Source organism: Melospiza melodia, chromosome 5, assembly GCF_035770615.1.
Source record: "Melospiza melodia melodia isolate bMelMel2 chromosome 5, bMelMel2.pri, whole genome shotgun sequence".
NCBI classification, from domain to species: domain Eukaryota; kingdom Metazoa; phylum Chordata; class Aves; order Passeriformes; family Passerellidae; genus Melospiza; species Melospiza melodia.
This window is the reverse complement of record NC_086198.1, coordinates 1,272,018-1,295,691: the sequence shown is the minus strand read 5'-3', so window position 1 is coordinate 1,295,691 and position 23,674 is coordinate 1,272,018. Positions and strand designations below refer to the sequence as shown.

Sequence of the window (23,674 nt, the reverse complement as noted above, 5' to 3'; positions counted from 1 at the left end):
ATTTGTCAGCATGCTGTGACTTTTTAGATAGAAAAAAATCGCTTCTTCCAAAGCACTCTTAATGTGTGTGCTTCCCTTTTGTGGAAATGAATATGTTTCCATTCCTTTTATTCCCAAACTCTCTAGGTTTAAAGAAACTGCTGGACACATCTTTCTTTTCCTGATTGGGAGAGTGCAGGAGAAGAAGAAGGCTCATTCTCTGGATCCTTTGACCAGCAGAGTGAAATCTAAGATTGAGCAATGCCTCATTATACTGATGGACTAAATTGATCATTAATAAATATAAGATGATACACATAGGGGGTAGATCTTAACTTATATATGCAGGCATGACTAAGAGTTACAATTGCTAGTTCTAAAAACAACAAAACCAAAAAAACCCCCAAAACTATCCCAAACCCCAGCTTGTTCAGCAGAGGACAAAAAAGCAAGCAATATTTGAGGACTTTTAAAAACTAAATAAAAGCAAAACAGCAAACATCACTATTCCACTACACAAACTACAGAAACCTGTTGTACACCCAATCTTTGAGTTCTGTTTGCACTTTTGGACTTTTCTCAGGAAGTAGACCTCATGCAGAATAATCAAAAGTGTGGAAGAGCTTGTCTGGAATAGCTTCCATAAAGGTCACAGCTATGTAAAGTTGGGCTCTTCCCTCTTGGAGCACGAGGATGGAGGGAAGGATCTGTAACAGCACGTGTGGCACATAACTGGTGACAGGTTCAAAAAGAGCAGCAGGAAGGAATTTATTGTACAATGTATAGCTGAAATGCGAAGTTCACTCTCACAGGATGTTATGGATGCCAATAATTGACAGATATACAAAATGTTATTTAATAAAATTAATGGAATGTAAACACAGTTATGGCTATTAAAAAGTGTGACCTCATCTTAGGAAGGCCCCAGAGCTGGGCTGGGATCCTGAGGGAGCATGAGTGCATGGCTGCCTCTCACGCTTCCCTCAGCTGCTGCTGCTGTCTGTTCGTGAGAGACAAACTGCAGGCAGAGGTGGATTCTGATCTCCTGCTGCAGCCACTGCATTTGCTTTGGTGAAATCAGACTTACCACACAGCTCTTACTGCAACTGTTCCTGTTCATTCAGATCCAACCTTTAAGTTATTTGTAGTTCTGTATTAAAAGAAAAACAAGCAAAAAACAACCACAACCAAAGAGGAGCTTTGTTGGTCAGCATTTTTCAGTCATGGGGCTGTGATTGATGAGTGGGGAAGGATGTGACCCAGGTCTAGAAATGCATCCCTGAGCCCTGTCCTGCTGTGTGGATGCCTGCTAGGTTGTGTTTCATGGCCCATGCTGGCTCACTTTGTAGGCTGGGGTGAGTGATGAGTGCCTTGTGCAAGATCAGTGCCTGTGCAGCAGAGCCCCTGCGGGCTGGACTGCAGTGTAGGAACCTTTCTTCATCCAGAAAATGCTGATTTTTATTGGTTTTGTGGGTTTCTTTCAGAAGGGCACTGCCTACACTTTTCTTTTGTGTTATCCCTCCTCTTTTGCTTGCTGCTGGATGCATGCTTGGTTAATATTGTATTTCTTCCATTCCTTCTCAAGCCAATACATGACCTCTGAAGTAGATGGCCCTGGGAAAAGACTTCATCCATGCTTTCTAGCAGCCTTTTTTGTTTAAATAAATAGTTTCATTTTTGTTTAAAACAGATTATAACTGGCCTTGAGGGAGATGACTCTGCTTTAATAATGGTTTGGTTTAAGCATTTTGCTACTAAATGGGCTTATTCTCATTTTAATGTTTTCTTTATTCCTATTTGTAAAATAGTGCAATGTATTTGGAATACACATTGCAAACACGTAATTCTCAGATGCTGGCATTCTGTTTTTCAGGAAAATCAACTAATAATAGTTTTGAAGTTGTTGTAGTAGGAGATCCGTCAAACCCATGGGACCAAACTGGTAACTGTTTTGGACAGATTTTATCCTGCTGAATATCTAACTTGTTGATTTTTTAAAGTATTCTGGTTTCTCAGTCAGAAATCATGGAAGCCTAGAGCCATTTGTGTTCAAAGGGACCTTAAAGATCATCTAGTTCCCACCCCTAAAAGGTGCCTATAGCACATGCCATATACAAAATGCTAATGATGTATGAGTGACAAGCTGGTGATCTGAGAGTTAATAATGTGTTTTAGACTCTCCTGTTGTCAGGAGTGCAGCAAAGGGAGAATGCCCATTTTGTGCCCAAGGTGGGGGAGCAGTGGAAGTGGAGCTCTTGAGTCTGTTGAAAAGATACTGAAGGCAAAAACTTGCAGTGTGACCTCTGCTGTCAACCCTAACAGGAATGTAGGGAGCAACATCAAAAAGTTTCTTTTAAACTCTTTTAATGTTGTTTTAAATCTTAACAGAGATTTGGATGGAAGAAAATTTGCCTGATTGAGACCCAATGAAGAAAGGCACTCTACCAGTATTATCTCCTATTATTATTATTTTAATTTAGCTGGAATGGAGCAAGAGTTTAACTGAAAGACAGGCCTTGCCTTGCTGTCACAGGGTTTAGGTAAGATGAGATCACAAGGAAGAACTTAAGTGAGAATATGTCTTTTGAAGGTGTTAGGTAACAGCTTTTTGGATACAGAGGTACCACAAGAGAGGGGAGAAAGGGAAAATTAGGAAGATCTGAAAATAAATCACATAATCACATTTTCTCATATAGTTATACTTCTTTGATATTTAATGTTGTCCTGAAAAGAACTTTGTAATAGACAAAATGTGAACACTGAGCTCTCACTATTGAGCTTTCTGTCATAGCCTAACAATTTCTTTCTTTTTCCTCTGTCACTTTTTTGTATAGGTGGAAAATGTTAGGTTACTTGATCGTTTATCCTCAAGAAGAGCTGTGGTGGGAACCTTGTATTTAACAGCGACCCACGTCATATTTGTGGAGAATGGTTCTGAAACCCGCAAAGAAACCTGGGTATGAATTTTTATTATTTCAGTTAGCTCTAAGTGCATGGCACTTTACTGATGGTAGTTTGAAAATTACTTCCAAAACACTTTAAAAATAGTTAGTTACTTCATATGGATGCTTTTATGAGGCCATGTGAAGTTCTAGCCTAGCAATTTTCAAAAATTTTCGGCAGATTCTAGATATTAGAGTAGAGTAAGAGGAAGAGAAGGGCTGTATTCACTGTATGAATACCAGATGTGATTGACTGAGGAACAGCTGCTGTAAACTGCACTGTTGCTCCTATCACCCAGGAAGAACTGAGGAGAAATGCCTTGAATAGGAACTGTTTCCTTGGTTCTGTCAATTCTTGGCCTTCTCCTTTACTGCTAGTGTTGAATCGGTGATTTTTTTTTTGTTTAATACTTTATGTTTTCTAATAAAGTAGTAATTTGAAATAGCTGTTTTGATTGATTGATTGACAAAATATATTGCCTTTTCTTGTTTTTAACCCCAACCATTGACCAAGCCCCATGCAGCCACTCTGCTCCCAACCAGCAGAATCAGGGAGAGAAGCTAAAGAGTAAAAGGTAGAAAATGGGTTAAGATCAAGAGAGTTTAATTAGGAAAGGAAAAGCCACACAGACAGGCAAATCAAAACAAGGAGCAAATTCACTGCTTCCCATGGGCAGGCAGGGGCCGAGCCTTCTCCTGGAGAGCAGAGCCCATCATGTGTGACAGTGACTTGGAAGGGTGAATGCCATCACTCCAAATGTGCCCTGCTCCCTGCTTCCTTCCACTTCACACACTGAGCGTGGTGTCCCAGGGTCTGGAATGTCCCTTGGGTCAGCTGGGGTCCCCTGTCCTGGCTGTGCCTCCTCCCAGCCCCCATCCCTCCCAGTTTCCTGGCCAGCACTGCAGTCAGCCTTGGCTCTGTGTAGGCCATAACAAAGCCATCTCTATGTGATCAACCCTGTGTTCAGTGCAAATCAGAACACAGCCCCATGGCAAGCACTGTGAAGGAAAGTAACTCTGCCCCAGCCAAAACCAGCACACATGTACACATATGGGTACAGCTGCTGCTTGGTGTCATATATTGAAGAGTCTTTTATGTAGCTTAATTATGCAGCTCCTGTCCATTTTTGCACTAATTAACTCCATCTTCCTTTGATCCCACTATTCCTGACCAGATTTTTATTGTAATGTTTCATCTCATTTGATGCAGTATTTAAAATTATATCAGCATTACCGTTCTACCCATGAGGAGGCACAATATTTTAGCCTTGTGTAACTGATGCTGGTTCATCTTTTCCCTGTGCAAACAGATGAAAAGACCCTTGACAACCACTAGCTTACCCTAAAGCGAACAAACAAAAAGCTTTAGCAATGTGAGCAGGCTGATGTTTGAGCAGCTGAAACACTCCAGAAATGCCTCTTTGTCTGCAGGGGATGTATCGAGCTGCTTGAGCCTGAAGCTGGAAATAGAATCAAACCACAAGAGGAGGAGCATGAGGCTTTTCTGAAAGAGTAGTGGAAGCTACTGTGCCTGCTCTGGCACATCATTATAAATAATTGCTGTTCTTCTTAAAGATTTGACTAGCATAACTCTTTCCAATGCCCCTCAGGTTCTCCACAGCCAGATTTCCTCTATTGAGAAGCAAGCCACCACTGCCACTGGCTGCCCCTTACTGATCCGCTGCAAGAACTTCCAGGTGATCCATCTGGTGATCCCTCAGGAACGGGACTGCCACGACGTTTACATATCCCTGATCCGGCTGGCTCGGCCAGGTATGGGAAGAAAACAGCACAACAGTCAGCCTTCATCCTGAGGAGGGGAAATTTAATGGAAGAAATGGAACTGTGCATCTTTGTCCTTTGCAGGTCAAGAAAAAAGGTTCAATAGAGATTCGTTGTGAGAGAAATATTGATATAATCGTTTGTAGATCAATGAAGAAAGCTCATTATAACAAGTAGTTTACTCCATAAAATATGACATATTATTTAAAATAATACTCTAGGGCATCATGGGCCATGATATATAATATAAAGATATATTGTGTACAACTCATTTGCTGGATGACTTGTGTAAATGTAGGAGAATATTCTAAATTCAGGTAACTTTTATGTCCCTGTTGTAACAACAACTTTACAATACATTTAGTGGTCCTGTCAAGATTTCCATTTTGAAGCTTTGTGCTGTGCAGAAATTCCTTAAAATCAGTGAAAGATTTAGCAGCAAGTAGTTGTTTTATTTTACTGAGCTGCCTGTGTTTTGGCCTATTATTATCTACATTTTGAATATCCTCTGTATGTTTCTGAATTCAGTTCAATGTCCTTTTGAAACCTTTCCCCTTTTCAAGGAAAAAACAAATGTTGCATCAAAGTCCAACATTTGATTGCCTACGTTATAGCTCTTCTCTGCACTGTGCTTTCCTAAGCCCAACTGAAAAAACTTCTGGATTTTTTATTTTAAACTACGACTTTATAAATATAACACCAGCTTTGGTTCCTTATTATTATTTTAACAATATGCAAAGAAATTATGTATTACAGTATTTACAAAGCTGACAACTGGGTTTAATTTTTTAATTTTCTTGTTAGGAGAATACCAATTTTATCTACTGTATAGAGGGCTCAAAAATTGCACAGTCCACCAGCACAGCTACTGAGTTTTATGAAGTACTAATAGTAGCAGTAGTACCTCCTAACTGTAGCAGAAGTAACCTGGTTAGCCAGGTGATGCAGGGTGAAAGTAATCAGAGAAATTGAAAACAATTAGAAAAATTCCATCAGTGATTCTGCTGATGAAAATCTGGATTCATTCCATGCACCTCAGCTGCAAGTACATGTTCATGTGTGCTGGAAGGCATGTGATTCTGTAATCCTTTTTCTTGGAGGCAGGAGGAGGTGTGCGTGCTGCTGTGCACCAGAATGAGGAAAGGAAGAGTAGCTGAGGACCCTGAATATAAGTTCAGTGACTGACTGCAGTGGACAAGAAGGTCTGAGTAAAGAAGATGCAGTAACAGCAGAATTAGCTCTTTGCATGGTTTAGCTGCACAGCAGTTTTCCCTCTCCAGCAAACTATCTGATCGTGATTTGAGGCAGCACAAGATCTTGCCTACCTACTCAAAATTAGAAGGCTCTGATTCAAGCTGAGTCATTTGTACCTGACTGTGCTCTTCCCTGTCATTTTGTCAGGGCATGAAGCTGTACTTCCTTTGGATAATATGGTTACTCAGCATTAGAAGGTATTTTTTACTCCATGAGCAGATAATTTGACCTATTCAGGCTCTATTTTCCGTTCTCTGCCTGTTCTTTTCATTCACTCCTGAGAGAAGCTCACATTGTATACCAGCTTAACATGTTCCATGCTATCTGATGTCTTAGTTACAGTAAAGATGAAGATTAGGCTTTATTTTATTTTTGCTAAATTTTAATAAGGTCAAGCTGTCAGCTGAATTTGGCCTTTTTGCTTAATTAAGCAATTTTGTAAAAGAAGCTGCCCATAAGATACTACATGTTTAATAGCAGGATTGCAGATGTTTATGGCAAAATTACTGAAAGTTTGGGAAAGGTCCTGTAAGTACTGGCAAAGATGTGGTAAAGCATTGACTACTAATACTTGAACATTTTTGTTGCTATGTGCAGATACCATCATGTGATAACACTTGTAATGTTGAGGCAGACTTCAGTCATAAGTAGCCTAGATACACAGGTAGATTTTTAAAGGCTTTCCTTGGGCCTGTGAACAGCAGGTCCATTGGAAAGAAAATCCAGATGCCTCTGACAACAAAGCAGTGAAAACAGAAACTCAGATTGCTACTAAAGGCTTAGCTTGGATTTATGGATTGTGCTAAAACTTTAGGTTAACATGTGAGAAATAAACCATACTGTTTTCCTCGTCTGTGCTATGCCAGAAATTTGAAATTAGAGAATACAGAAGCAGTTTAAACTGCTGGAAAATGTGGAAAAATTCTCTTTTTTCTCCCTACTCAAGACTTTGTTAATTTTCAGTATGTTCCTGACAGAGTTAACATGAACATCCCTGTAACAGCTGGGATTCAATGGCAGTGATGTCTGGCTGCCACTGGTCACCAGGATTAGGATTAATTAAATGGATATATACTCTTAAAAGAAAGTTTAAAAACTCCAGCACCACCAAACTTTCATAAATGGTACCCGGTCAAGGGGGACAGGTGGCATAGCTGCTTAAACAACTTCCTGAATATGATAAAATATTTGATGTAACACATGCTTCTTTTATGCTATTATATCATGTGCATCTCAAATGCATTTGCTAATAATTCAGGGACTGAATTTTGCAGTCCACAAAGCTATGATTTCATTGGATCTGTTGGAAACCTTCCCAATTAGGGACAATGACTACTGAGGGGTTTTTTTTTCATTTTTGGAAGAATGTGCTGCAAAGTCCATTGCTCATAACGTTTTTCTTTGCCACAGGATAGATGTTACATTAATAAAGGAACTTCTAAACTACCTCTAGATTGCAAATTCTTTTGAATAACCAGTGCTTACTCTGGCACTGGCTTGAGTTTTCTTTGGATGAAAGCACATTGCTGACATTTTGTCTTTGTGCTGGGGATAGTTTTTACAAATCTACTGAAGACTAGCAGAACAGTCTATTTTAAGTAGCACTTCTCTTTAAGGCACATATATTGGAACATATACAAACAACAAAAGAGCATGTACTTTCAAAGTTTACTTGACAGTAGATATAAAGCAGGATATGTGCTTTTGTGAAGCAAAGTGTGCTCTTTGAAAGGAAACTGCATCAAGGTCCATGCCAAATTCTGAAGTATGATTTCAGGACGAGAAATCTGAAGTAATTTACCCTTTCTGTTTCTTTGCTTATTTCTTTTCCCAGTGAAATATGAAGAGCTGTATTGCTTCTCCTTCAATCCAAAATTAGATAAAGAAGAACGAGAGCAAGGGTGGAAGCTTGTGGACCTCAATGAAGAATATAACAGGATGGGTGTTCCAAACAGCTATTGGCAGATCAGTGATGTGAACAGAGACTATGGAGTAAGTTGTTGGGATTTTTCTGTCACAGAGGCTGTCTGTACAAGCAATCAGCAGCCTGGCTGAGGACCACCATAGTGCTCAGTGGCAGCATCTCTTTGTGATCAGTGCTGTGCACACATGTAGTAAAGTGCAGTTACTTTACTACTGCACATAAAATGGCACACAGAAAGTGAGAGAAAGGATGGCTCTTCATTAACAGATGTGGAAATGCAGAGCAGAAAGTAAGTCCACTGTGTTTTAAATGTTAGATTTCAGCTGCCTGGGAAGAAGTTTAAGTCATACCTAAGGTTATGTGTGTAATAAGAGTTTCCTTGATATGTAGGGCTATGTAAAATTACTACATAGTCGTTTTAAGAAAAAAAATTTAAAAAGTGTTCCAGATAGTGAGCTTAGCAATATTTTTTCCTCACTGGCTGTTCCCACACTCCTTTTGAAGCATCTGTGATTGACTGTCAGTGATTTTCACAGTGATCTTGTGGTCATAAATCTTCCTAGCTGCCTGCTGTCCTTGCTCATTTGGTCTTGTACAATTGAAGACCTTTTAATGTTAATTAATTGTGAAAAATAATAACCAAGACATTTTTGAAGGAAGTTTGTCCATGCACTCCATTGGTTCTGTTGCTGGAACATATCCATGTTAAGGAGGGACTGTGACATTCTCAGAGAAGACTGAATGTGCTATCAGGGTTTGTTTTCTTTTTGTTAAAACAAGTGGAAAAAAATGTATGATCTCTTTTAAGATAAAGTGTAGAAAAAATGTTATGATGAATAAAATCCAGCTCAACATAGCAACAACTGTAACCACAACTCCTTCCTTTCCTTTCTCTTTCATTACATATCTCTTGACTCAGAAAATAATTTTTTCTGGCCATCCTTAGTGCTTTAGTCATCTCAGAAAGTCAAAGGGAGATACTGAATATCCTTCTGACCCCAGTCAGAATGCTACAGACAATACCAGGAAAAGGGGGTAAAAACAGGATTCCATCTGTGGTCTCACTTGTCTTCAGAGGTAATTTGGGGCTTTTTTTGCAGGCTTATCAGGGGCATTGTCAGGGCTTTTGGTAGCGTCATTTCATGTGGCTTAATTTCTTGTCAACACGTCCCTATTTTTGTCCTTTTTTTAATTATCAAATTTTCTGAAAAATTGGGCTCTATTATTATTTGGCTATATTATTATAGCCTTCCCATTATGGTCCCCTCCTAGCAGAGTATTTGAGAACCTCACCCACTCCCATCCTTACTCCCAAATTCCACTACAGAGGATACTGCAGATGTAAATGCAACCTTGGTAAATGTAACAATAAATCCTTTCTGGGATGAATGTGTGTTAAACCTGTCTGTTCTCAACAAGACATGAATTAACACTTGGAAATACATCCCTTCAACCCTTTTGCTTCAGTTTTTCCGTCTGTAAGTTAGGATTAACTTTCCAGCTTTAAAATAATGTTTTGAGGAACAGCAGTGATATGTATACAATAATAACAGATTATTCCCTGAGGTGTGAGTTCCTTGGTGTTTTGTTTTTGCTGTGGAAGTGGCTGGTGCTACTTGTACTTTGCAGACCAAACAAACAGCGTTTCCTTTCACAGGTCTGTGACTCCTATCCTACAGAAGTCTATGTACCAAAGTCGGCAACTGCACACATCATAGTGGGGAGTTCCAAATTTCGCAGCCGAAGGCGTTTCCCAGCGCTTTCCTACTACTGCAAGGGCAACAATGTAAGTGTGAGTTTGTAACCTCAAAGTGTTTGCTTGCTTTGGCCTTGGCCTCATAATTCTTCTAGTAAGGTTTAGCGAGACAAAATCGGTGTTTATTTAATTAAAAAAATCTTAGTGTAGGCTGGTTAGTGTGATTAGTTCATTAATAGACATTTAGTGCAGACATTTAAACCCAGTCTCACCATCCAGCTAACACAAAAAATAGGTGATCCCTGTATCAGAAGGAAGTGGAATAGTACAAGAGGCCCTGAGGCACGGGTGGCAAAGCAGCAAAGGCCAGTAGCAGGCAGCTTAGTAGCTGATTGGGAGGAGAACAGAGCAATTTTGCATCTGGTAGCCTGAGAGCAAGTTGAGAAAGTCAAGAAAGTCAGAAATTATGCTTGCATCAGTTAGAGAATCAGGAGCAGCTTTTCAAGAAAAGATCTGTGAAAAGACACAGAAAGGATGGATATAACAGCTACTAAATTTTGGCTGAGCAGTGTGTGGTGGTTTTGCTGAAGAGATTCTCCTTGTCTGCAAGTGAGGAGTTCCACCTTTCCCTCTCCATAGCAAAGGGGCAAGGAACTGCTTCACTTGTCTATAACCATTTGGGAAAAAACCCTGTACCTAGACTACTTGTATTTCTGTTTCTGGCAGCTGAGGTGAGAAAAGAGACCCTTGGACTGAAAAATCCCCAAACTGGGTGTTTTTACACTTGTGTTCCAGCCCCTTAGGGACTGCCTTCGCTCAGCTGTCATTACCATTTTGGAGAATGGTGTCCCCTTTGTACTCCCAAAGGGTCTGTGTGACTCCTGCTTCAATGCAGAGTGGCACTGAGAGGCCTTCCCTAGAGCTGGGGGGTGGTCAGGACCTTCCAAGAGACAGAGCAAGTCTGGCCTTACAGGGTTTCTGTAGCATTTGCCACACAGGCTGGGACATATTTCTGCAGAATGTCAAAAGCACAAATCATAAGCTACAATCTCCATGGAAGTCTTGCCTTTACAGCAGCCCTTATGATAGATTTAAGCTTCAGAAAAAAGGAATGAGACGACATTTTTACTCCTTTACCCTGTATTTCATCAGAGCATTGCTTCCATAAAGATCTGTGAATTTTACAATGAAGTGGAGAATAGGAAGATTTAAATAGTAAATACAATCTCTGCATAAATTAAGTATTTTAAAAACATTTTGTTCAGGTTATATTTTTCAGAGTTAATCACTTTGCATGATCAACTGTGTCCCAATATAGATATCTAGGATTCAAAACACTTGGACATTTCCAAACCTCAGTGAAAGAAAAGGTGTCAGGGTCAGGTAGATTACCATTAATATATTGTAATTAATCTTGGATGAGTTCCATGTTTCAGCCTGAATGTTTTCCCTGCTGTGGTTGAAGTTCAGGTTAATGTTCAAAGTACCAGGATCTGAAGTGTTGTGTGTACTCCTGGAACATTTATAGTTTAAAGAACTAGGAAATGCAGTTTTGAAGGAAATACCTCCTTGTGAGTTTGGAGGTCGCCAGTAAATAGAGTAATGGGCAGGAAAGGGGTAAGATTTATCAGCAGTTTGGGAAGAGCCTGCTGCATGCAGAGGAGACAGGTACCACACATTCAGTTATTCACAGACAGAACTCTCACACAGCTCCTTCATCCTGACAAATTCAGTGGTGATGTGACACCTCTGCATCTTACACAGTCTGTGTGAATATGATGAGATCAAAGTCTGGAACTATCTGTCCAGTTGTGCAACAGCATGTAATAAATCACTGGAATATGTGTTGATCAGAAGACTAAACTCTAAATAACAAGAACCTGTTTGAAAAACCATTAATAAAGTATGAACACAGTTCTGGGTTTCCCTCTTAAAGACCCATACTTCACTGGGTAACTACTGATGGTTCAAAGATGTGACTGAAAAAGGCATGTCCTTTCTCACAGTAATAAATAATCTGCAGGACAGCCTGCAGAGGTTGTGACCTTCAGTAGGCAGATTCTCTCCATGCTAGTGTTCAGTGCTTAGAAAGTGCACATATTATCCCCTTGCCTTCTATAAATCTAGCTGTCCTCTGCCTAGCAAAAATAAAAATCTCCCTGCCCACCTATTTGACATTTTGTTTCTTCTTTCCTGGTTTCGTCTGGAAAGAGGGTGATCTTGATGGCTCTGTGGAGAAACTCTCTTGCCTCCTTCAGTAGCCCTGCTTAATACAGGTACTCCAGGAGTCAGGCTGCCTGACCCGCTCCTTATGCAGTGAGGTTTTTTTCCTAAGGCAGTGCTAAGAATACCCCATCATTGGTGATCTGGTTGCATGTCATACATTTTTGTTTCCTGGACTCATGCTGTCAGGCTGTTTAGCAAAGCAAGCACTGGTGTAGGTTGGGTGTAATCAGTCTGGTACCTGGTAAGTGTGAGTACAAAAGGACCTATTCTTTATGTTATATCAATGTTCTCATGATATCAAGGCTGTACTCATCCTCAAGACATCACCTTTCAGGAGTTATTCCACATTAGGGAAATACAATGCTTAAAATAGCTCTAAAATTTGATTGAAGACTAGACTTGGGCAAATGGGGTTGTACTGTTTTAATGCTTCCTTGCCTTTTAAAAAATAATGTATTTATTAACATGTAATTAAAAATAATGCATTTATTAATTTTACCATTCTGCCTTTCTCATGTAATTATCCATCTATGCAAACATCTAATGATCTGGTTTTGTAAATGCTTCTGGATGCTAAATAATTTCCGCTTTATAATTCTGTAAGGTTTTTTGTTTGTTTGTTTTCATTTCTGCAGGCCTCCATATGTAGAAGCAGCCAGCCTTTATCTGGCTTTAGTGCTCGATGCCTTGAGGATGAGCAGATGCTCCAGGCCATCAGAAAAGCCAATCCAGGCAGTGATTTCATCTATGTTGTTGACACTCGGCCCAAAGTAAGTACATTACATTTCTTGCGCATGGCAAGGCTGAGTCTGGGCTGGATCCATTAGGGAAGACACACAACCTGAGTGACTGACCAAGGCACTTCTCATCTTACTTGCACCTGTCTAACTCCACAGGTACATGAGGATTTATCAGGGGACTCTTAACTAAGAACCTTGACCACAGTATTATCTCTAGGAGAATTTTCTCCTTTCTCTTTTCTTGTTCTGAACCTTTCCTCTTTCTTGTTCTTAGCAAAATGTCAAGATACATAAAAGTAAATAACATGTAGTTGTAACTGTTTACACACACAAAGGAGCTATCTAGTATATTTCTGATGAGAAATTGTTTGTAATTTTGCAAACCTCTGACGGCTTATACTATAATTCTCCATGAATGATTTCTCTTGGAAGTGAGAAAATTCCAATGACCCCTGCTTAAGGCTAAAGAAAGACAAGTCACTGAGATCACAGGAATGCAAAAGACCTTTAAATATCTCCAGCACTTTGGTGGTTTTGAGAGACAATCTGAAATATGATAAATAGTGACATCAGATGCCATATCTATAATTGAATAAAAACCTCTGGCCAAGAAAAAAGCTCTAGAAAAAATTATGGTATGGAGAAATATAGAAACTCAATAATGACCTAGAAGAGGTGGGAAGCTAAGAAAACTTTGTGTCAAAATTATCAAGCCAGCAAACAGCTCAAGGTAAAGACTAGATAGGCTTCAGTATCTGGAGGTGAGAATAGGGAGGTGTTCTTTCTTATGCTACCAGCAACTTTCCTCTTGAAGTTACCAAAGCCTCTGAAGAAAAGAAACTAAAGAGGCAAACATCCACAGGATCCCTTGTAGGTATAGGATTATCTATAGCATGGAAAAAAGAATAAAAAGGAGAATAAATATTTGAGGAAAAGGAACAAGGAAGCTGTTTCATTGTCCTGAGATCAGAAGACAGATCTGAAAGGGCAAGATGAGTGAAACTGAGAAACATGAGAAATGGAGTGAGGAAGGGCAAACCTGGCAGAGCTGGAGCAGATACAAGGAAATGCACGGCTGGTGACTGAGGGCATGAGGGTTGGTGGGGACGTGCTGTGAGTGCTCACAGCTCTCATGGGAGGCAGTAGCCAGAACATGAGGGCCTTGGCGCGTCTCGTTCACCCAAATCACACCAAGGGCTGTGTAATCTGGTAACTACCTTTACCTTCAGTTCCCTCTGTTTTGTTGGCAAGATGAGGATGCTACCAGATTACTTGTGGTCCTGAAGCGAGTGAATTGTGATGAGCACTAGGAAATGACTGGTACCATTGTGTTCAGAAAGGGCATTGGACATGGAGTACAGGCCTAGCTGCCTAAATAATGCTTGTTTAACAGTTTTCTCTGTCTAATAATAGTTATAGCTTGTTTCCTGTCTGATGGTATTGCTACTCTTCCCTAATTAAGGCAGTCAGTTTATTGCTAATGACTTACTGACTTGGTTATTAATAATGTTTTACCAGGTAGTAACAGGAAGGACCTATCCTTTAAGTTTTTTTTCTGGGAAATTACTTTGAGACACCTTCTGTGTGCAGTGAAAAAAGCCCATACTTTGTGGAGGGTATGGAGAGACTGAATTAGGCTCACTTAGCCATGAATGCCAGCCCATTTCCAGCAATGCTGGCTTCCTCAGAAGCTAGTCAGGAGATGAAGACTGTTTGTTTTCACTTAACTGTTTTGTAAAATAAAAAGGTTTTGATCTAAAGAAATATGTATACCAGATTCCTACTACTCCCTGTGCAGCAAAAATGGACAGATCTACAAAGCTCCTGTGACCCCAGAGGCCAAATACAGCCTTGTTACAATTTTGCACCTGATAATGCATTTACAAATGTAGAGCATATAGCAATGGATCAGTGGAAGTGCTTCCTGGCATTCCTCAGGGAACCTTTAACAAATGTAAACATATCCAGTCTGGATATCAGGTGGAAGGCTCTCCATTCCTGTAGACAGTTAAAAAGCTGTTTGCCTCATTTCTCATAAGAACCAGCTCCTTATAAAGATCGTGAATATTGATGGATCCTTCAATTCAGTATTCCCAACTTCATAATTTTCAAAACAAAAGATTTGTCTGTGGAAGAAAGCTTTGTTTCCACTTTATTTAAATATATCAGGATGACCAAATACAAATTTACTTAAGCCACTGTCATTTCTCCATGTAATCACAGAAGAAGCTAATGTAGACTTAGTGTTTATGACTAAAACACATTATAACAAGACTTGATTTGTTTATCTTCCGGATTAAAGAAAATGCCAGGAAATCTTGCAAGTGGGGTCTTCTGCCTTTACAGGCTGTATCCTCATATTCACTGAGATTAATCAAGGACATGCACAATTTAGATAGCTTCACAAGGACTACTTTAAGAGCAACAGATGGAATTTTGGTAGATGATGTGGAAAACTTGTTAGTAAATATTGTGGCAGCTGCAAAGTTTGGCAACTGACAGTATTTAAAATAAATGAGTGTTAGAAAGCCTTGCAAATTTAACCTTATATTTATTTACTTTCATAGAGTGCCATTTCAGATTGCCCTTTAAGAAAGGATATTTGTGATAAGATTGCTCTGCTGCAGGAACAGTTAATGGTATTTATGTGCTGAGTGCTGGGTTAGTTGGAGCATAGATGTTTTTTAGGTTTCAGGGGTTTGAGGTGGCTGAGACTCATCTGTACAGATCTTTCTTCCTGAAGCTATACGCTGCTACAGAGAGACTGCCTAGTTTTGTTTATACAAGAACACTGATGTCAACTTCAAAAGAGAAAGATTAGGATTCAGCAGATATTTTATATCTTTGTAGCAAGTCACACAGAGGACTCTGTCCTTAACTGACATGCCGTTCACAGGCTGTATGTTTTTATTATTGTCCACTGATAGTCAAAACATCAGCAGACTGCTGGTGATAGACAAGAATGGAGTTTCTTTGTTTGTGCTCTTTCCTGAATCGCATACTACAAGTTAAAAGAAATTTTGCCCAAGCTTTGTATAAATCAGAAATGTTGGATTTTTGCCCAGGTTCCTATCCGGAGTGTGGTTCCTCTGTTGTGTCATGAAATTCATGCAATGCTTCAATTCTTAATGGTGGTCCACAAATGTAACCTTTTAGCTTTTTCCTTTGAAAGTCAAAATATCAGGTTTGGTCCTTGGAAACCTATTTTGACATATAATGTAAAAAAGCTGGGCTTCTTCATCTTGGTTTGAGGACAGACAGCATCAGACAATCAATCCTCAGTTGTGCGTATTGGCTCCAAATTAAAATGGGATATTGGGAGTATGTGTTTTTGGGGTGGAAGAGGTCAGAAAAGGAGACATTCTTGTATATCCCATGATGCCATTAGCTAAGCACTGAAATATATTATTGTGACTTTCAGATGTGACCACAGAAGCAGTGAATCAATAGTACTGGCTGCACTATTGGGAAATAAACTGGAGACAGAGTTATCTGCACAGCCTCTTGTCTCCTAGGCAATGCCTAAGAGAGACTTTTTTTACTCTTTGATGAGCATTGGCTCTCACTGAAATGAAGATGAGTCACTTTTTGTCCAATTGATGCCCAATGAAGTCTAAATCCTTTATTATTTATTTCTTAAATCTTCCTTAGCAGAAGCTGTGAGTTGTGCTTGGAGGCATGGGGTTCTGCCACTTGCTTTGTCACTCTCAGAGCCTTCATATTTCTTGGCAACTTTGAAGTCCCCCAGCACTACAGCATGAATTTCAAAGCATAGACTTTACGCAAAAAGACAATTTCTTTCCGTTGCACTGTGAGATTTTGCTAAAGAAAATCTAGAAAAAAAGTAGATAGGTACTTAATAAAAGAATAATTTAGTTAAAAAGACTTATTAAAAAAGTAAAAGTACTTAATTAATTTTTATCAGTTTTAGTTTTCAGCCCAAAGATCAAAATTTGGCATAAGGAGCTTGGCAGATAGTTTTCCTTCCCACTCGGGGGTTCCAAAAAGGGGAAAATAAACATTAACCACATCCTTAATTTTATGCTTGAGAAAACTGAACTAAAGAAGTATTTAGTCACTTTCCCATGCCAGGAAGCAAGTAACAGATTTGAAGACAAAACTTCCAGCTGAAAGTATTTTTGCTGAAGCACAGCAACTCCTTTGATAGTTGTGCATTGCAGATGGAAATTTTTGTGGTAATTTTGTCAATTCAATTATTTTGTAGTCTTACTTAACAAAAGCCAAGTAACTATAAAATTAGGAAAAATGACTCCATCTCCCTGTTCATTATTGCAAGCTTCAGAGAAGTAAGCTGTAGCAGCTTTTGGATGGTTTGAGCAGTAAAATGCAGTAACTTGGGTGACACTGGAGCGTGCCCAGGCTCTGAGCCAGGGGCACGGCAGATGAGACACTGCCACCTCCTGGGCTGTTCTGCTGGTGAACACAATGCTGGTCCAACAAAAAACCAAAACTGCCCTTGAAAATCAAAACCTCTGTGCTCCTACAAAGGAATCCTGCCTAAGCCATGAGGGTTGGTGTTTAACCTCACTCACCAAGTTTCACTCGAGAGGTGGGAATGAAACAGGGACATCAGAGACTCAGCAGCCCAGCGCCCTGCGAGAGGCTGTGAACGGATCCCCGATTCAGAGCCCCTTGTGTGACACTTTGGCAAATGATTCCTATTTGTGACTGCCTAAAACTGCGCTGATTCATTGCTGTAGACCACAAGGTTTGTTTTGAAAAGATTCTGCTACTGGTTTTCACCCTATTTTCCCTATGTTTTTCAGCTCAATGCAATGGCAAACAGGGCAGCAGGGAAGGGATATGAAAATGAAGACAACTACTCCAACATCAAGTTTCAATTCATAGGCATTGAGAACATACATGTTATGAGAAATAGTCTGCAGAAGATGCTTGAAGGTAATATTCATTGGAAACTTCATTGGAAACTAGAGGAAAATAATTGATCCTTCTGTCAAAGAAATCAGAATAACTGCTCTGTAATCAGCAGCAGTGAAAAAGAACGTGGAAAGCAATCTTTATCTATTGCAGCTGCATGCAGCTGCCTGCTGGCTAATGGGGCTTGTGCAGTGGAGCATCATGGCAAATGCTGGTTGGTGATTTCTTAATTGTGAAAACACCTTGTTTCCTAGCTGAAATCCAGATTTTGTCATTTAATGACAAAACTAATTTTAATTCTGTACACCTTACTGCTACTCTGTCTTTTTTTTGAAATTTACATTTTGATGGTGAAATGAAAAAACATCCCTTATTGCTGACTTCAAGGCTAGTGGAAAATACCAACAGATTTTTTTTTTAAAGCTCAGAAAAACTATGGTGGGGTTTTCATATAAGGTAGTTGAGCATTTTAGGCTGTGAATTTTAACAGAAACCTATTCATGCCCTGCATAGAACATATCCCATCAGGTCTAGTAATGAAATTTACAGTCAATGAGTGTAACAATTCATCACTTTCGATATCCCATGGAAATTACAACCATTTTCTTCATAAATAGTTAGCAGTATTTAAACCAGCAAAGCTGTTCTGCCATTTCATATTTGCAGTACATAACTGTTTAGAGGTCATCTGGGAAAAGAGCAGAGATAAATAAGCCATCCTTGATTTTTAAGGAAATAGGAAATAGTGCTGACTCCACCATGTGTCCATATTTACTTCATGTACATCAACAACAACTTCCATCAGATCCCAGATCAGCTGCATTTCTCTTATTCTTGACTTGATGCTCTGCCCATGCTCTTTTACTCTTCATCTGTCCCCCACTGAGTGCATGCAAACGTAAATTTGAAATCTAAGAAGGGCTTAATTTTCCATGATAGGGAAGCCATGCTCTATTTTCACATTAGAGCATTTTATGGAAACCAGGGTTAAAGTGGGATGCAGGTAAAACATCTATTCATGAGAGTTTTCTTGGTCTAAGGAAAACAGTGGTGGGGAAAACAGATTTTTTTGTTCACTAGGAAGTTTTGTTTGGCTAGGAGATAGGCTGGGTGAGTAAACAGGTCCCTTTATTTGTTCAACTCAAGACTATCAATGTTAAAATAGTAAACAACCAGTCTGGCTGCACGGGCAGTACTGTGTATAATTTTTGAGCCAAAAGTTCATGAGACTGGTCCATGGCCCAAACTTGCATGTAACAAGGTAACTTGAAATGTATTTAACACTTCAGGCTGCTTGGAGGGCACAAATTCTTAACATCTATTTTCAAGTAAGCTGTATGGTTAAAACATCTGCTTTTTTACTGGGTTTTATATTTGCTATGTTGAAATCTCTCATGTACCAACTTGACTGATAAGATTAGAAATCAGAGAAGTTAAGGACTTTTAAAAAGAAAAATCTTATGACTTTCAGTGTACTAGGGCTTTCCCTATGTGAGATGCTGGGTAGATGCTAGGTAGTTTTTTATCTTTTTCCATTTGTATGTGTCTCTTAATCTGTTTTTCTGGTGACCTTTTACCTGACTTGAGCATGCAAAGGGACCTAGAACCAAAATGGCTGTCAAGGATGATAAAACACATTTAATATGTGTTAATATGGCTTTAAATTTTTATCATTTAATACCTCAATAATATATCAACAATTAACAATTAGTGATGTATGATCAGTATCAATAAAAAAGACGTAAATAATTTAAAAAATACAGAAATAAGATAGCAATATCACTGTACCTATGTGAATCTCAAGTAAAGCATCACACTACTCTTTACAGAATGAGACTGCTGCTCATGATCTGTGGTAAAACTTTATAAGATGCATAAAACCTTTGAAAAGACAAATGAGGCTGATGAAAACTGATTTTAGCTTAATGTGAGCTGTATTACTGCTTAGAAGTATACAGGATGAAAGAGATATAGTTGGCCAGATGTGTTGCTGAAATGCAAGGCCAGTTTCATTCAATTTACTGGTGCTAAGCAGAAGTGAAGAGCAGAGGATCTTCACATGCCAGACTGCAGATTATTTGCAATATACAATTTTAAATAACTTCCAATGCTAAGAAAATGTGAAAAAAAATTCAGTATTCAGTTTTCCATTAGAAAATGAACTTATATTAGGAATGTATTTACTTAATTATTCATTATTTTGGGGAGTGGGGAGGAAAGGTGAGGAAATACATTTATACTTATAAAAATATCAATATTTTATTTTAGTAGGTAAAATTAATAACAATTTACTTCTTAATAAATAAAACACTATTTTATTTTAGTAGCTGAAAAATTGATTTCAGCTTTGTGATTTTACTAACTTTATTTCAAGCCAATTTATCTTATTTTAACATATATTTACCTTAGTAAAATGTTGATTTTTGGCTAAATAAATCAGCATTATAAAATGATTAAATTTTTAGAATAAGGTTTTTTTCAGAATATGCAAAAAGTGTTGAGATTTGACTGTATCGTGGAAGTGAAACGCATTTCAACATGATGGAATTTCCTTTCAAAAAAAGTGTAGCATGGATTTTTATTTTTCTCCATTTATAGATGGGTCTATGTGAAGAACCTTGAAATATTTTGATCCTGTGTGCAAACTTCCTGGAAACAATATGTGACATTAGAAGGACGTTACACAGGGGCTTTTCTTGCTGAAGGGCCCAGGTGTGCCTGAGGCTGCTCTGGCACTGGGGTGGGGTGGGCTGTGCTGCAGGCCCAGGCCAGCTGAGGCCTGGCTCCCGTGTGCTGTGCCCCGAGCTGATGGCCCCACATGCTCCCCGGCTGTATTTAAACAGCAAATATCAGCTTCTCCTCCCCTCTCACCAGGAGCAGCACTCGCTGGTGTAGGAGCAGCCCCCCGGGCCTTGGACTTCTGGGGCAGATGAGGCAGGGAGAATCCCAGTGGGTTTGGCCCACAGGAACTCTGCCTCTGCTTATGGCTGTCCTGCCAGGAGTGGAGGAACATCCAGCACACCCCTCTGGTCCTTTTGCTGCTGGAAGAGGCAGTTGCCAACATGTGCCCTTTTTCTTCCTCCCCCCTGAGACTTGGGTGCCTTGCTGGAATTCCCAGAGCTCTGCCTGTTGGCTCTTGATTTTCCTGTGCATAAAGCAGGCCATATTTCTCAAAGATTTTAGCACCTTTTCTGCTGAGATGGAAATGCCCTTTCCCTTTGGGATAACTGAATTCATAATTGAACTCAGTACTAGGGTCCAGATCAGTTGCCAAAGTCATGTGAAATGTACAGTGTATGCATCTAGGACAGTATGAACTTTGCACAGTGAAGTGGTCAGTAAATATTGACTCCAATTTCAGAGTGGGAATGAGCAAAGCACTGTTTCAGCCTTACCTTGGGCTTTTGTAAATAGAGACAGCAGCTTCAGCCAGTATTCAGCCACTAATTGGTCATGCTTCCATCTGCACAGAAACATTAATCATGTGAAAAGCTGTTTGCTTTCAGTGCTGCTATCTCTGCATCTTTAAAAATATCCTCCAAAAATTACTTTTAAAATAACCATCTGGAAGGGGCCTTACATATAAACATTGCAAGACTTTGTATGGACACATTAGGCCATTTTGCTTCTGAACTAAATGGAGTTAGGACAATCAGATAGTTCAGATATGATATAAACTCTGTCTTTGGCTTGTAAAATTAAATTTCAATTACACTGAAGGAAAATAAAGGTATTGGCCAGGGGCCACAATGGCCGTAAATAACAGAATCTTTTAAGATTTCCAGACCACAAGAGACTTACTAAGATATTAGTAATTGACAGATCATACCTTAACTCAGTAAAAGCTAGGATATTTTTCACTGTACTCTGAAAATTAATTTCACTGGCTAATATATTTTTTCTTTAAAAGACAGTATAACTCTACATGGATCAAAATAAAGATGTAATCTTTTATGGGGTGATTTTAGCATGTTAGTATTGAAAATAGATTGCACCAAGTTTCATTCAGTATGTGTTCTGCTGGATTGAGGTACCTTTTTTAGATTCTGATTGGTTTTTTTCTTCTGATACCACAAACTCAATCATTAAAAAAAATAGATACGTGGATACAGCAGAATAGGAACTTAGAGCAAAAACTGGGCAATTTTTTTTCCTTCAAATGTGGCATAGAGTTTGGAAGATTTCGGGAAAATATTTTCCTTGATGAATTATGTCTTGTCTTCACCATCAGAATACTTTTTGACTCCAAGTGAAGCTTTAATAAGGTTTAACTCAGGGATGGAGAACTGTGGAGTGAACCACTTTAACTCAAGCACCTCCATCTGTGGTGGTGCTGGGAGTGGGAGGCAGGGGAACCACTTGGGTGTCTGTCTGCCTGTCCAGCAGCAGAAATCAAACGCTTTCTGTTTCCAAGCCCTCATCATCAAATACATGAAATCCTCCCAAGGGTTTGAAAACTTCATTCCCAACACACTTTTGGAAAATACATGCTTCAGAGAAGGATGGATTTGGATTTGTTTGCAATAGGCTTTATGACAGCTTTTCTTTTTAAATTAAGTCAACATATTGGGTGAAATTTGACCCAGCCCCATTTCTCAAATACATGTGTTTCTCAAAGGTTAAATTTGGCAGAGATGTTCAAAACATAAGCATTCTTTTCAAAAGATGCATGTTTTACACAGTGGATATCTGAAGAAGAGGTAACTCTTCTTCAAGTCAATGAAGCTTAAGGGACTCTAACTACTATGCATTTTAAAAGTATCTTATTTTGCAGTTTGTGAGCTGAAATCACCTTCAATGAGTGACTTTCTGTGGGGTCTAGAAAATTCTGGCTGGCTGAAGCACATCAAAGCCATTATGGATGCTGGCATTTTTATTGCAAAGGTAATGTGTAAAATGAGAACAAATCTTGGAGTAAGCAGATACAGAAAATGAGGACCAAATTCTCTGCTTATGGGTAACTTCTGTTATCTCTTCAGTGATGTTATACCTGAAAAAAGCCCATTTGCAGTGCTTTGTGTATGAGGAGAAATGATTCTCAAGTGCTGTGGTGTTGATGCTTTTCTAAAATAGTAAACAAAATCTTGAGTTCTTTTGTGCTGAAGCCTCTACTAGCCTGTGTCTTGTTGTGCATGTCCTTACTTTACTCCCCAAGAGTGATTGTTACTCTTTCTTTCCCTATTTGCCCTGCCTCCTCCACTGGTTTCTGGGCACTTTCTTTGCGGAAGTGGTAGTTGTAATAGATACATATAGCTATATATAATGTATAATAAGTTATATTATACACAATGTATAGCTACTGTGTTATCTCCTCTGAGTTATCAGGCAACCAACCAAATTCACCTCTTGAACCAACTCCTGTGTATTACCATGGCCAAACTCTTGAGCAGCTTCTACTTTTATTTACTTGAAAATTCTTCCAGAAAACAGTTTTGGCTTTAATAAGAAATTATTTCCCCTACTTCCCCCCCACAGTAATGTAGACATTTGTCATCTGCCAGTGGTAGCTTTAATTTTGTTGCCCCCAACCTTGTGATCTGCCTTTTACCGCTACAATCCCTATTTTTGAGATTACAATTTCTTATTGGCCATTTTACTCACATGACCTACTGCCCACAGGTATACAGATAAAAATTCATGGGTTTCTCTCCTCACCAACTGCTTGTTTCTCTTGCATTGCTTCTTCCTCCTCAGTAGGCAACTGTAGCTTCTTACCTGAACAGCAATAAATACACATATTATTATTATACCTGTGCAATAAATACACATATTATTACTCCCAGACCTACTCCTTTTCATTAGCTCATAGAAGTAAGGTTATTTACATTAGCTTTGCAGTTTTTCCCCAGTGGTTAGTCTTATTATCCTTTGTGCATATGCTTGCTAGCCTAGTGCCTTCTGACATGCATTTTGACCCATTCTTATTTGTACGGTTCTCAGTTCTCTGTTCTTCTGCCCACAGGGGTACTATTTTTGTCTCTTGAGATAAACATAGATAATTTATTATTATTTGTCTTTCCCTATTAAGCCCAAAATTAACCTAAATGGGTGTTGTTTTCCCTCTATGGTATTTTTCCTAACCTACTTTATTTTCTACTTCCTAAATTCAATTCTCTTTAGAAATGATAAAAGTCAAAACCCTTAGAATTAAAAAAAACAATCACCAACCCTCAAATTCTAAAATAATACAATGCCAGACTCTGGAGAACTCAGTATAATTTCTTCTTTATGT

The 23,674-nt window shown here is 39.0% G+C and overlaps 1 protein-coding gene and 1 long non-coding RNA gene across 3 annotated transcripts in view; one reads left to right on the top strand and one right to left on the bottom strand.

Annotated features, from left to right (window-relative positions):
* MTMR7 (myotubularin related protein 7) overlaps positions 1-23,674 on the top strand; it is a 41,102-nt gene that overhangs the window by 8,298 nt on the left and 9,130 nt on the right. For both annotated transcript variants that reach the window (XM_063155963.1, XM_063155962.1), the window contains exons 2-8: positions 2,814-2,936; positions 4,532-4,694; positions 7,792-7,949; positions 9,539-9,667; positions 12,439-12,573; positions 17,331-17,463; positions 22,217-22,326. In XM_063155963.1, the coding sequence (XP_063012033.1) occupies positions 2,814-2,936; positions 4,532-4,694; positions 7,792-7,949; positions 9,539-9,667; positions 12,439-12,573; positions 17,331-17,463; positions 22,217-22,326 (951 nt within the window). The remainder of the gene's footprint in view (positions 1-2,813; positions 2,937-4,531; positions 4,695-7,791; positions 7,950-9,538; positions 9,668-12,438; positions 12,574-17,330; positions 17,464-22,216; positions 22,327-23,674) is intronic.
* Positions 221-23,619, bottom strand: LOC134418148 (uncharacterized). The gene is made up of 3 exons (XR_010027726.1): positions 23,098-23,619; positions 20,838-20,905; positions 221-1,129 (listed from the first exon to the last, which is right to left on the bottom strand). It is a non-coding gene; the product is annotated as an uncharacterized LOC134418148 (long non-coding RNA).